General features: G+C 48.3%; 1 protein-coding gene across 3 annotated transcripts in view; it reads right to left on the bottom strand.

Moving 5' to 3' along the window:
* The window catches only part of CLSPN (claspin), a 136,569-nt gene extending 126,728 nt beyond the window's left edge, over positions 1–9,841 (bottom strand). For 2 of the 3 annotated variants that reach the window (XM_068120885.2, XM_078780409.1), the window contains exons 1-2: positions 9,705–9,827; positions 4,379–4,478 (exon numbers count right to left, since the gene is read on the bottom strand). In XM_068120885.2, the coding sequence (XP_067976986.2) occupies positions 4,379–4,478; positions 9,705–9,752 (148 nt within the window). In that variant the 5' untranslated portion in view covers positions 9,753–9,827. Of the gene's footprint in view, positions 1–4,378; positions 4,479–9,704 lie in introns of all 3 variants that reach the window. The other variant, XM_078780408.1, reaches the window with a different exon arrangement.
* Between the last annotated feature and the right edge of the window lie 4,540 nt (positions 9,842–14,381).

The raw sequence follows: 14,381 nt of genomic DNA, 5'->3' as shown, positions 1-14,381 counted from the left end.
TTGAGTGCCATGGACAGTGACTTTTTTGGCTTTGCTGCAAATGTGGCAAGTTTTATTGGGGCTATTTGCTCACTGTCTGTTTTTCTTGCTGCAGCCAGTACCCGCTAATCTCAGCCGGTTCCAGAGCAGCTCGCTGATTCGCTCAGAGCGATCACGTGATGTTCCATTACCGCCACCAGACTGATTCGCTCAGAGCGATCACGTGATGTTCCATCCCGTCACACGTCACACGTTTTTTCACCTTTTATGCGATCGTGTTTTGTATCGATTTTGTGCGATATGAATTAAATGTCTTTGAAACAGCTGTGAAACGTCTTTCCACAACCCTTCCGTAACCGATTGGAGCAGTTTATTGCCGCACAAAACGAGATCCGTTGGTCGAGTCGTGCTGACCAAGATGGCGACACTGCGGCTTCACTTTTCACGGAGTATGAGCGTTCTATATATTTTCAATTCAGTGCGCCCGTGATTTGTGGCATAGACATGACCATTGGGCCTTCACGGTGTAATTTGTGCGAGGCTTTTGTCCGAGTGAGCTTGAGTCGAGAGGGCGAATGTACGGGTTGGGAATGTACGGGTCTCCCTTCCCCCGCCCGGCAACGCCGGTACTGGAGGACGTCACAGGATCGGTGAGTCTCCAAAATCCGCTTCGTGCTGTTGCGAATATGCAGGACTATGTCCGATTGTTGTGCTGCTCTCCGACCATGAGAACTGCAACGTCATTGTTGACTGGCCATCCCCTTCCCTCCCCCTTCCCCCTCCATCCCCCCTTCCCTTCCCCCTCCACCCTGCCCCTCCCCCCTTTCTCCCCTCCCCCTCCATTTTCCCCCTCCCCTCCCTTTTCCCCCTCCGCCCTCCCTTTTCCCCCTCCCCCTCCCCCCTTTTCCCCCTCCCCCTCCCCCCTTTTCCCCCTCCCCCTCCCCCCTTTTCCCCCTCCCCCTTCCTTTCCCCCTCCCCCCCCTTCACCCTACCCCCTCCACCCTACCCCCTCCCCCTCCCTTTTCCCCCTCCCCTCCCCCATTCCCATCCCCTCCCCTCCCCCCTCCCAGCAATGCCGGGTACTTCTGCCGGGTCCCCCCCTCCCGCCCCCTCTCACCCTCCCCATCCCCCCCTCTTCCCTCTCCCCTCCCCCCTCCCTTCCCCCCTCACCCGCCCCATCCCCCCCTTTTCTCCCCTCTCCCCCTCCCACCCCATCCCTCACCCGCCCCATCCCCCCCTCTTCTCCCCTCTCCCCCTCCCCCCCGTTCCCCTCCCCTCCCCTCCCCCCCGTTCCCCTCCCCCCTCTCCCCCCCCCCCGTTCCCCTCCCCCCTCTCCCCCGCCCGGCAATGCCGGGTACTTCTGCTAGTTTGCTATAAAGCAATGGGTAAAAATGCCGAGTCAAACATAATCTTACGAAAACGAGAATTTCTGCATTTTAGCACGACACATTGTTTTGATCAATTTTATTGAGGATGTATTTATTTATTGTATTAATGGACTAAAAATGTATTACATGCAGGGTTCGTTGTAGTTTTTTTTGTTATAGAATTGTTAAGTTTTAGTATATGCAATCTATAATAATAAAAGGCAGTGTAGTGTGTGTGTGTCCATCTCCCCCATAACTCCAAAACCTTTTTTTTTTGTATACAAATTCGAGGCTCGTGTAAGAGCTAACAAATAAAACACAAAACATAAACAGACACAAAACATATAATAAGGGAGCGCGAGGCAAGAGGGGGAGAGAGAGGGAAGCACACAAGCACAACAGTAGAGAACAGGCCCCAAACCATGAAACATAGCAGCCACAAACTTAGCATGCATACTTAGTGACCTCCAAAGGATTGCATGAATGAAATCTGGATGTTTGGAAGTGTTAAAACCAAAAGGCGAAAAAAGCCTTACTAAAATGGCGGTCTGCCATCCTGTTCAGCCCATTGTCACATTGCTGGGCTGTTAGGCTGTTATTTTGTTTCTGCCTATTCAAATGTGCCTTGCTTTGGAAACACGATGTACTCATGAAATAATTAAAGCATATAATCAAAATCTGGATTCGGATTTGAGGATCGGATCCTGTTCACTAAATAAGTATTGAAATCTGAAGTGAAATATGACAAAAGTTTAACATATTAGCGATTCCTATAACTAAGTGTATATAATTTACTCAGCATAATTTACTCACATAATTTACTCAGCTTTCAACCAGGCTGTCCTTCCTCCTTCTCCACATTGCCAAAGCATTAAACAACTTTTTCTACCGTTCAAACAATTAGATTCATAATCATCGGGTCGATCTCGATTGGAGAAGGTGTCTTTCGGATGGTAATTATACTCATGTGGTCGCAAGTTCAAGATGAGTACGCAGAATTCTTTATGTCAGAATTAATGATCTTCATTGTTGAAATGCCGGGGTAACAAGTCTTTCTGGTTCGCCATTTCAACTGCTGAGGCCCTGCTGCAGACATCAGGATTGAGGTTTACTCCTCAAGGTTTTGATTATTATACTTTGTCTGTCTCTTACCCTCCAACCTGTCTGGTTTGGTTAGACCTGTCCAGTATAGCTCATTTTAAGACCTAGGTCTACTGTACTTCATCAGTAGCTTAACTAAAGCTACCGAGAAGGTTCGTTCTTGAGATCGATATGGTGCGCTATCGCTAGAGCATGCTAGCTAACTTAATTGTAAACATTACGTACGTACGCGTCTGGAAAAATCGGATTCACTGAGTGCACGGTGCATTGAAATCTTACTTACAGACGATATTGATTTCATTTGCATCAGCACTAGGTCTATAGGGACTGCAAAACAACTGTTGGTCTGGGTTCCAGACTCCCATGACAAAAATAAAATAATAATAAAAAAAACAAATTTTTTAGAACATATGATAAAAGAGGGGGGTGGGGGGAAACAACATACCAACATGCAAACTCCAAAAAGGAAGCGCCGATGGATGAATGAATGAGTTTTTGTTTTTTTTAGGTCTGGAGAGAAAATAGTAACTATCAAAACGAGAAGGACTCTTCGACGTCTGACCTTACCAAAATCACAAAATCACCTCACTCCTCACCTTTGATGCCAAAATATAATCAGTTCATCTTTGCATCACTGGTTCACAAGTTGCTGAGTCAACAGGATTTTTACCTAACATGACCTCTGAACTTTGACCTCAAAATCTAATCAGTTCATTTGTACCTCATTTTACATACCTTCACCCAATTTGACTAAGATCCTTTCAGTCGTTCTCAAGTTATCATGGCAACGAAAACCTATGATGGACGGACGGATGGATGGATTGACAGCCAGACGGACAACCTGCAACTCATGCATGCAGAAAACTGATTTTTTTTTTTTTGGAATGCCGGCCGCATTTTCCATCCAATCATCATGTAACTTTATTAAATAATTCTCCATAGGTAGGCACTTCCATGCTGAAAAGTTTGTGTCAATTGCTCAAGTGTTTGTGGAGAAAAACAACTAAAAAGTTAACAAAGGTGAAAAAGTGAGGGCAGAAGGAAAAAAAGTGAGGGAAGAAAAGTTCCCGATGCATGAAATACCCTGCAACGCATGCCTGGAGAAAACCGATTTTTGGAACACCGGCCGCATTTTCCATCCGATCATCATGTAACATTGTATGAAGCTAGTAGCTTTTACCATTACACACATTTCTTATTGAGTCAACTTCATTGCGGGGATGGGTTTGAAGGCCATAAAATACAACTTGATGAGTGTTTCCTTGGTGCTGGCACACGACACAAGCGCAAACACTCTTACACTTACCACTCGAGATGGTTTGAGGCCAAATTGTCAGAGCTCAAACCAGGAAAAAAAAAAAAGCCGGTGAAAGGCAGGAATCCGGAATCAATTTTCCCATTTTTTCAGGAATTCCCAGGAAACAACTTACAGGGAAGAAACACCAGCTTGGGCTCTATTTGTTTGAGAGCTTTTCTAAGCTCAAGTTCGAGAAAATTATATTTGCACCAACTCTAATCTCTATCATATGCGGCATGTCAGTGGTGTGGCACATTGCTACCAGTGCACAATAGACAACATAGAAGATAATAAGAACTAAAATATTTTCCTGAATTTTGTGTTGACCGGAACTTTCAGTCCTTTTTTTCATCTCATTCACACAAGGGCCTCGGCGGACGTTCCACAATATGGTCAAAGATGATGATGAACGCCTACTACTAGTTAATTAGTCATTTCCATATTAATTAGGGCTAATTGCAACATAAAGAATGGGTCAAATAATTAAAAACAAACATTTACAAAATATCAGCAACAACAAAATGCAAAAGAAAAGCACCATTTTACATGGTAATGATTATATGAAGAGTTGTATTAAATACCTTTGTTCTAACGACAGGAATGCCAAACATCATACATGTGTGCGTGTGCGTACCTGTGACTTCAATCCCATGTATGCATGAGCTTGTCGCAGAAGATTCCATGCCCTGCCCACTGTCTGCATCGTTCCTGGATGAAATCTCAGCCTTCTGGCTCTGTAACAAAAGCCACAAGACAAAAAGTAAAGTAAGAGTTTGTTGTATGTAATAACTGGACTACCAGTCCCTGAGGTTTGAGTTTGCATGGTCACAAATTCAACAAAATAATTTTATAATACAACAATTAGCATCATTGGGTACAGCCCTTTGGGGTATACCATTCCAAAAAGCTGTGCCAATAATTTGGATTCAACTGTAGATGATAGATATATTGCACTTTATTTTTTGGAAAGGGTGTTTCATGTGTCAATGCCCTATTCACATTTCAAATCTCCCTTCCATTCCCCTTTATAGATCGAGAATGTGGTGCCAGTTTGTAATAAGCTGGAGGAGTGGAATCCCAGAACTCAAAGTCAACGAGAACGACACTCTTTGACGTCACGACGTCGACCGATATGCCTCCACCCACATCATTACATAATCATACATATTTGAACCAAGTTTGATTTAAATCCATTCAGCTATTATCAAGTTTCACATTTTTACCTGACATGACCTCTGACTTCACCAAAATCACAAAATCACCTCACTCCTCACCTTTGATGCCAAAATATAATCAGTTCATCTTTGCATCACAATATATACTTATACCACGTTTGGTCAAAACCCCATCACTGGTTCACAAGTTGGTGCAGCAACATAATTTTTACACACAATGACCTCTGATATTTTGACTCCAACATCTAATCAGTTCATGTTTACATGACGATACATAGTTGTCCATGTCCAAGTTTGGTTAAAATCCCTTCAGCTGTTCTCAAGTCATCACATCTTTTCTTGACATGACCTCTGACCTTTGACCTCTTCACCCAAAAATCTAATCAGTTAATCTTTACATCATTATACATACCTGTACCAAGTTTGAATTAGATCCTTTTAGCCGTTCTCAAGTCATATAACGATTACAGACTTTGACATTTGACCTCAAAATCAAACACGTTCATGCATAACACATACTTGTACCAACTTTGGTCAGAATCCCATCACTGGTTCACAAGTTATCACGGTAATGAAAACCTATCACGGATGGACGGACAGACAGACAGACAGACGGACGGAGAGCTGGACGAACAACCCAAAAACATAATTCCTCTGGTGACTTAATCGACGGAGGCATAAAAAAAAAATCAAGGACATGGAAAGGGAAAGTTCTGGTGTCTTGCATAACAGCGGCCCACCTTTACAGTCTGAAGACGGTAGAACTGTCAAAGAGACAACAGAAGTTACACGTCTCCGAGAACAACTGGGTCAGGAGGATTGCGGGGGTGAAGAGGGTGGATAGAAGGAGAATGAATGAACTGAGGGAAGAGATTGGTGTGCAGATGAGCTTGATGGGGAGGTTGTTTTAACCGGTAGAAAGTGGAGTATTAAACACAAAGTATTTTTTTAAGGAAACATGGAAGGGTGAACAAGAAAGGAACACGATTGAAGATACGTTTCCACTCACAGGAAGTCCTTTGGTCCATCATGATTGTGTTGAATATACATAGAACTTGATCAATGTGTTTCAGATTTACATTATCTTTTTTCAATATGCAATCTAGGCTCGTGGAACAGAAAGGTTACAAAAAATGATCAAAAGATGATGATTTTGATGGTCAAAAGACACCAAACCGATGGTAAGTGGTACCACAGGTCGACTCAACAAGGGAATGAACTACAAAGGAAGAGAGAAGGAAACCTAAATTATCTTGGGACAGATGGGCATTACCTTAGTCCATTGACATATTCATTGGAGATATTATTTACTTCCATAAAGCAGGAAAACTAATATTTTTGGTAGGATTTTAAGAAAACATTCGAAAGTTCCTCATCAACGCTTGTGTACAGAAGCCCGATCAACCTGGAGTAACATGATCGATATCCAATGTGCCTCAGAGGTCAGTGCTGGGGCTGGCTGTTTCTCCTGTATATAAAACGCCTTGCAAGACAAAATCAATCTAAGCTGCACCTGTTTGCCGATGATAGCTTCATCTATTGTGAGATCTAGAGTAATGACAACCATCGCCTACTCCAACAAGACCTGTGTATACTTGCTGACTGGTCCACCAAGCAGTTGATGGCTTTCAACGTTGAAAGGTTTTGTCTCCTAATTAGATTAAGGAAGCACAAAGGAGGTCTATACCAGTATGAGATCCTTTGTGATGCTATCCCACGAGTATGCCTACCTACCTGGGTGTGCTAGTCTCACGTGGTCTTCAATGGAACAAGGACTACCAAGATTGTACATAGGCAAGCGACACTCATGGACTATTGCACAGAACTTTGTCACCTTGCTCTAAGGAAGTTAAAATAAGAATCGACCAAGCCCTGATACACCTTCGGCTCAAATACAGTGCCGAGGATTGGAACCTTCATACCTGCAACCTGATTCAACGATAAAGGGCTGGAGGAAGGACAGAAAACTGGCACCCACTTGGTTCACACCTCATTACGGTCAAACAAAATCAAACGTTGTTGTTTTTCATTCTAACACAATCTAGTCAGCGTTATAGTTAGGTATTGTTCGGTATTATTGTTAGGTATTATAAAACAATACGTTACAGTTCGGTATTTATAATTAGGTATTGTAATCATGTGTGTCTGTGTCTGTCTGCGTGTGCGCGTATGTCTGCGTGTGTCTGTATCCGTGTGCGTGCGTGACTGGGCGCGTGTCTGCGCGTGTGCCTGCGTGTGCCTGCGCGTGCGTCTGCGCGTGCGTCTGCGTGTCTACACGTGTGTCTGCGTGTCTGTGCGTGTGTCTGCGCATGTGTCTGCGTGTCTGCGCGTGTGTCTGCGTGTCTGCGAGTGTGCGTGTGTCTCGGCCATAACCTTTTTTTTACTATTTGAGCTATTATCAAATTTTCACCAAACCTTTATCTTACTACAATTCACCAAATGTCTGTCCGTCTGTCCGTCTGTCCATCCGTCCATCTGTCTATCTGTCCATTCCCAGATACCGCAAAAACTGCTGAACCGATCGCAACGATATTTTGGGTGGGTAATCCTGGGACCCCCTGGAGTAAAATAGGCTATATTGTTTTTCCAATTTCAGCTTTGGTCTCCAGCATTTTCAGGTTTGGACTCCCGCATAACGTTATTGTCCCAGGTTCCGCAAAAACGGCTGCACAGATCGCAACGATTTCCTGTAACCCCTGCAGTAAAATCCTACGATAATTCACCAAAAGAACATGACATGAAAATTAAAAACAGCTAATACAGTATTTCATGAACATTTCATTGCGGAATTGAGGAAAATCCTGATGAGTTACGAACCTGCCGCGAATGCGGAAGTGGACAGATTACGGCAATGAGCTGGTTTGATAATATCCCAATAAAACCGTCATTTAAAACAGTATTTTGTTAAAGTATCAATTGATGATTGGAATCGAGTGAATACAATTACGATTTTGAATTCGTAATTGTATTCACCCAACCATATGGAACTTCACATCAGGATTTAAATATTTGTTTTTGTCACGAATATTGTTAAAAGTTTATTTTTTATATTAATAATGCTATATAATTTGTGATTGGAGTTATGCTGTTTGGAATGAAAAAAGAGATATCGAGTTCAAGTAAATGACGAAATGCCGTGAGGGTTTCTATTTTCTAAACGTGAAATTCACGGATCGCCATATGCAGATTCGCCATTGACTGGGTATGGAACAAACGTACCCGTTTGTTTGGAACAGGTACGTTTTTCATGGAAGTCCTTCACGAACTTGCTGTTAATGTGACGTGCGACTGAAGGTGCGTGGAATTTATTGCACAACGTGAAATTTATTTAGTGTACAGGAATGTGGAATTTATTGGTTTCATGCTTTAGGATTCGCCGTTTCTGCATTGTCCGTTTGCTTCTGGCCTCCCACCCGTGCGTGGCACGGGTACCTCACTAGTTATGAGAATATGGAGAAGGCAAATTAATAATTTGATCGAAAGGTCAAAGATCAGCATCACATAAAATCATCCATTTTCATCTGATTGACCTGAAATTTTAAGAATTTGCATATTGGGTCACTGAGTGGATTCGCCAATCAAAATCAACAAGTGGATTGTTTTTTGTTTTTTTAGATCAAAAGGTCAAAGCTTAAGGTTGTGTAAAATCTCAAATTTTTACCCAATTTACCTGAAATTTCAAGAATTTGCATATTAGGTCACTGAATTGGTTAAATAATCAAGAGGTAGGAGTCATTTGGTTTTTGTTTTAGATCTAAAGCTCAAAGGTCGAGGCTGCATAAAAATCATCAATTTTCATTTTGTATTGTTTTTAACTTTTCGTTATTTTGAGCATAAAGAAGAAGAAGACGACTGAATACAAACTGACGCGGACGGGATTTGCATTTTCACATGCTTTCTAGTTAACATTTCATTCCCAACCTTTATTATACAGGCCACAATCTTCGGGACAACATGACCTATCAACTCAAATAGCTCACACTTGAAGCTACAATCGATTCCTTCAAATTATCATTCTTCCCAAGAGCTGTGGAAACGTGGAATGAGTTACCAGGGACAGCAGTCATTGCACCATCTATCACAGCCTCCGAGGAGTTAGCACTACAAGTCGTTAGACTTAGAGTGATGCAAGCACTTGCTGGCTTCAAGATGACGTAATCCGTAATGGGAGGAAAACAAGAGGATCATGAAAGCTGTGATATATATATATATATATATTCTCCGGTTTCAAGTCTATAATGTATTTTATTAATCAGTCATGATGCCATTGCATTGACTCAACGTCGTACAATCCCAGGATCGCTTCTTCGTCGTACAACGAGGAATTATGTTAGGGATTAATTAATTAACCAGACTGGGTGGTGTCGTTGTTTGAGCGTCCGCTCTGAGTCTGGGAACACAGGCTATGTATGATGGGTCCAATGGTCTCCTCCTGCGTCAAAGTTACTAGTAAGGGAACTCGTATTATTAGCGAGTGCTCCGAGGTGCAGACCTACACTCTACCAATAGTCTCATTTTACGGACAATGCACAATGGCGGGGGTTTATTCTGTTATAAACTCCACGTGGAAGCAAATCTAGGAGTAAAACAGATCAGAAGTGAACACATTACACACTGGATACAAATCGAGCTCATCCTAAACCGACGTATGAACCAGGATGAACTCCCTATCTGAACAGTGTGAACACCGCACGCACAAGTGACAAGCATCTGTAAAGTATACCTCAACGATTTAAAAACAAGAAACAAACGAAAAACCCCCAAAACATAGTAACAATACATTACCATGATTTCTGAGAATTCGGTCCCTGCAGCAGAAATGTCAAGTGGCATAGCAGAGATACAGCTGGTATAAGTATAAGTAATACGCAAACGCAACACACACAAAATTCACGTTTCCCGCTCAAACAGCTTGCGCAAGCGCAGTACACTTTGAATGACGTCACTGCGCCTTTTACAACTCAGCGCATACAGTTATTAACGCTTACAAGTACACTCTGTATAACCAGCGGATAAACATCTGCCTCTATTATATTTTTCAATACCGTGACTGTCGGTACAATCTTTTTAATTATGTATACTGTCGGTAAACATACCGACATGGCTGACATACACCTTATAAAAACACGAACCTCCAGATTAAAGCTAATGAAGAAAGGAAGGGACAATATATTTATCATAGGGAGGTGTGTTCAGTTCAGTTACTAAGTAGCTCTAGCTAGCGCTTGTCAAGCCAGCCGTTCCTTATCAACTGGTTTCAAATGGAGTGCTTGCTTGAGTGTTTAAAAGTCCACAAACACAGAATTTTTTTTGATGATTATATTGATTTTTAAGTAATAAACAAAGAACCGAATATGTTTTTAGAATTCTAATAATTGTTTGAGTTGTTACAGTTAAAAAAGGAAACACGTCGGCGTCGGCCGTCGGGTACCACCCCTAAAAACGTGATGGTCATGACGTCATCTGTGTGGTGGAATGACAGGGAAGGTTGTCGCAGCACTCAACGAATAATGGCCGCACAACTCGCTTCAGACTCGACAGAAAGTGAATTTGACAAGGATTTTTCTGATCAAAAAAATTGTCAAAATCATTATAATGTAGGAGCTATGTATGCTCCAACGTAAATCGAAAGAATGGACGCGACAAAAAGCTGGAATTCGTCCGAGTTTCTTTATTGTGTCAAATCAACTCGGGTACTCTGAAAAGCCCGTTTATCGGGCAGCAATATATATACACATTATCCCGGAGCGTTTGCCCGGGAAAGGCGAGAGGGGGCGTGCCCGGGCGTCCTGGACGAGCCCGGCATGGTGATCGCTCCGCGTCCTCGGTATGTGCAAGGCGATTGTGTATACCCAGCGGTAGCCGCTACACACGTCCCCCCAGAATCGACTTGCACCGGCAGGGTCAATTTAAGGGGGGTCCTGATGACCCGGCCGAAGCGACCCCTGGCGAGTGGTGGGGGGGGGGGGTCCGGTGTGGTGGTGGGCGGTCGAGTGGGGGGCACCGTGGACGGGGGGCGGCCTCGCCGCGGCGGAAGGGCCAACCGTGGCGGTTGGTCGATGTCCACGTGCGCCGGCTTGAGGCGGTCCACCGCAATCCGGTCCGACCTGCAGCCGATGTCGATGACGAACGACTTGTCGACTGTCGTCCCGTCGCAGGACCCGGAAGGGCCCGTCGTACGGCGGCCGGAGTGGCCCCCGATGTGCGTCATGACGCACAAAAACGTACTCCGCTGTGCGAAGCGCTGGGGGGACGTAGGACTGGGGGTCACCGTGGTGGGACGTTGACACGGGGGCAAACCGTCGGGCGGTCTCCTGGAGGTCCGAGCGCTGGTGAGCTGAGGACCAGGGACTGGTAGCGTCGGGCACGAATTCGCCCGGGACGCGTAGCGCCTGGCCGTAGACAAGCTCGGCGGTGGACGCCCGGAGGTCCTCCTTGGGGGCCGTGCGGAGGCCCAAAAGGACCCACGGCAGCCGGTCGGCCCAACCGCCATCCTGAAGGCCGGCCATGAGCGCGGCCTTCATGGAGCGGTGGAATCGCTCGCACAACCCGTTGGCTTGGGGGTCGTAGGCCGTAGTACGGTGGAGCTTGACCCCCAGGTTGCAGGTGACCGCGCCCCACAGCTCGGAGGTGAACTGCGGTTCGCGGTCCGACGAGATGTCCGCCGGTGCGCCGAAGCGGGCGACCCAGGTGGCGATGAAAGCCTGCGCCACGTCGGCGGTGGTGGTGGAGACGAGGGGAACGGCCTCCGGCCACCTGGTGGTCCTGTCCACCATGGTGAGCAGGTGTGTGAAACCCCGTGATGGGGGGAGGGGGCCCACCAGGTCCACGTTGACGTGGTCGAAACGTCGTTTGGGCACGGTGAAAGGTGCCAGCGGGGGCCTGGGTGTGTCGGTGGACCTTGGCCTGTTGGCAGGCTGTGCAGGTGCTGGTCCAATCGCGGACGTCCCGTCAAAGGCCGTGCCAGACGAATCGCGCCGACACCAGCTTCTGGGAAGCTTTCCGGCCTGGGTGGGAAAGGCCGTGGAGGGAGGCGAAGATGCGGAGTTGCCAGGTAACGGGCACGATGGGGCGAGGCTGGCCTTGGGAGACGTCGCAGAGCAGGACAGTGTCCGCGAAGGGGATGTCGGCCAGGCGGAGGCCCGTGTCTGCCGCCCGGAGGGCTTGCACCGTGGTGTCGGTGGTTTGGTCCGCCGCCATAAGCGCGAAGTCCACGCCGAGGTGGACCGCGTTCGCGCTGTCCCGAGAAAGACAGTCGGCCACGGCGTTGTCTTTGCCGGCGACGTGCCGGATGTCCGTGGTAAACTCCGACACGGCGGAGAGGTGGCGCTGTTGGCGGGCCGACCACGGCTCCGTGACCTTGGCCATTGCATAAACCAACGGCTTGTGGTCGACGAACGCTGTGAAGGGTCGGCCCTCCAGGAGGTGGCGGAAATGGTGAACGGCCAGGTGTAGACCGAGGAGCTCACGGTCAAACGTGCTATATTTGAGCTCGTTCGGCCGGAGTTGCCGGCTGAAAAAAGTGAGTGGCTGCCAAACCCCGTTCACCCATTGCTCATGTACGGCGCCCACCGCGTAGTCGGAGGCATCCGTGGTGAGGGCGATGGGAGCGTTGAGCACCGGGTGAGCGAGCAGTGTTGCGTCGGCGAGGGCCCGCTTTGAGCTTTTAAAGGCTGCGTCCATTGCTGCGGACCAGACGATGTCGTGCTTGGCCGGCTTGTCCCGGAGGGCTTCGTAGAGGGGCCGCATGAGTTGAGCAGCGCGGGGCACGAAGCGGTGATAGAAATTCACCATTCCCAGGAATTCCTGCAGGGCCTTTATGGAGCGGGGACGCGGAAACGTGGTGATGGCCTCGACCTTGGTTGGCAGCGGCACGGCCCCGTTCTTGGTGATGTGGTGGCCCAAAAAATCAACGGCCGTCGTGCCGAAGTGGCATTTGGCCGGGTTGACGATGAGGCCGTGCTCGCTGAGGCGCCCGAACAGTGTTCGGAGGTGGAGGTGGTGCTCGGCCCGGGACGTGCTGGCGACGAGGATGTCGTCCAGGTAAACGAAGAGGAACGGCAGGTCGCGCAGCACGCCGTCCATCAAGCACTGGAACGCCTGAGCCGCGTTCTTGAGGCCAAACGGCATTCGCAGGAATTCGAATAAGCCGAACGGCGTGATGACGGCCGTTTTTGGGACGTCGGCCGCCCTGACAGGTACCTGGTGATATCCCCGTATTAAATCGATCTTTGAAAAAATGACCCGTCCTGCCAAACGGGCGGAGAAGTCTTGGATGTGCGGGATCGGATACCTGTCGGGGGTGGTAGCGTCGTTAAGGCGGCGGTAGTCGCCACATGGGCGCCAGCCGCCCCCTGGTTTTGGGACGATGTGTAGTGGCGAAGCCCACGTGCTATCGGAGCGCCGCACGATGCCGAGGTGTTCCAAAGCGTCGAACTCGGCTTTGGCCACGGCGAGCTTGGCTGGGTCGAGGCGGCGGGCTCTGGCGTAGACCGGCGGGCCCGTGGTTGGTATGTGGTGCTCGATCCCATGTCGTACTGCGACGGCCGAAAATGGCGGCCGCGTGAGGGCCGGGAACTCCGTGAGCAGGCGAGCAAACTCGTTCGCCGCCGGGAGGGCGCATGCCAGCTCGGTCGGGGCGGAGCTGCTCAATGTGCATGCCAGGGAGCTGAAGGTCTCGGCGTTGATGAGGCGACGCCGTTTGACATCCACCAGCAGTCCGTGTGCGCAGAGGAAGTCGGCGCCTAGCAGAGCCATGGGCACGCTTGCGGTTATAAATGTCCAATTAAAGCGTTGGCCGCCGAAGCAGAGGGTGACGTTGCGCGGGCTGAAGGTGCGGATTGCCGATCCGTTGGCCGCAACCAAGGAGGGGCCGCAAACCGCGGACTGCCTGTCCTGATCGGAGGCGGGTATGATGCTCAGTTGGGCGCCGGTGTCACACAGGAAACGCCGTCCGGACGCTTTGTCCATGATGAAAAGTAAGTTGCCCGTGTGGCCGGCGCTCATGGCTGGTAATGAACGCCGGCCCGGCCGTTTCCCGGCTTGTCGAAGGTGCACGGGGGTCGGCATGTCCGGGCCTTCTGTCCGGACCTAGCATAATAATAACACCACGCCTGGTCAGGTGGAGGCTCCGGTCGTCGTGCTGGAGGTGGTCGGCATGGCGTAGCGGCCGCCAATTGCATCGGCAGTTCGGTCGTCGACCGTGCCGGGTGCTCGGGCGCCATGGGTGTTGCTTCGGACGGCGGTGGGCTCCAGGTCGCTGCTCCAATGCGTTGGCCTGTCGCGGAGATCTTGTCGGCTTCCCTGGCGAGGGCGCGGGGATCCGTGATCGTCGTGCTTGCCAGGGCGAGGCGTACCGGGCTAGGCAGCTGACGGAGGAACAGCTCCCGGAACAGGAATGCCGGAGAGTGCTCGCCGAGCAGCGAAAGCATGTAGTCCATTCGCTCGGACGGGCGCGTGTCG

The sequence above is a fragment of the Myxine glutinosa genome, chromosome 6 (assembly GCF_964187855.1).
Source record: "Myxine glutinosa chromosome 6, kmMyxGlut1.1, whole genome shotgun sequence".
NCBI classification, from domain to species: domain Eukaryota; kingdom Metazoa; phylum Chordata; class Myxini; order Myxiniformes; family Myxinidae; genus Myxine; species Myxine glutinosa.
This window is presented reverse-complemented; position numbering and strand designations above follow the sequence as displayed.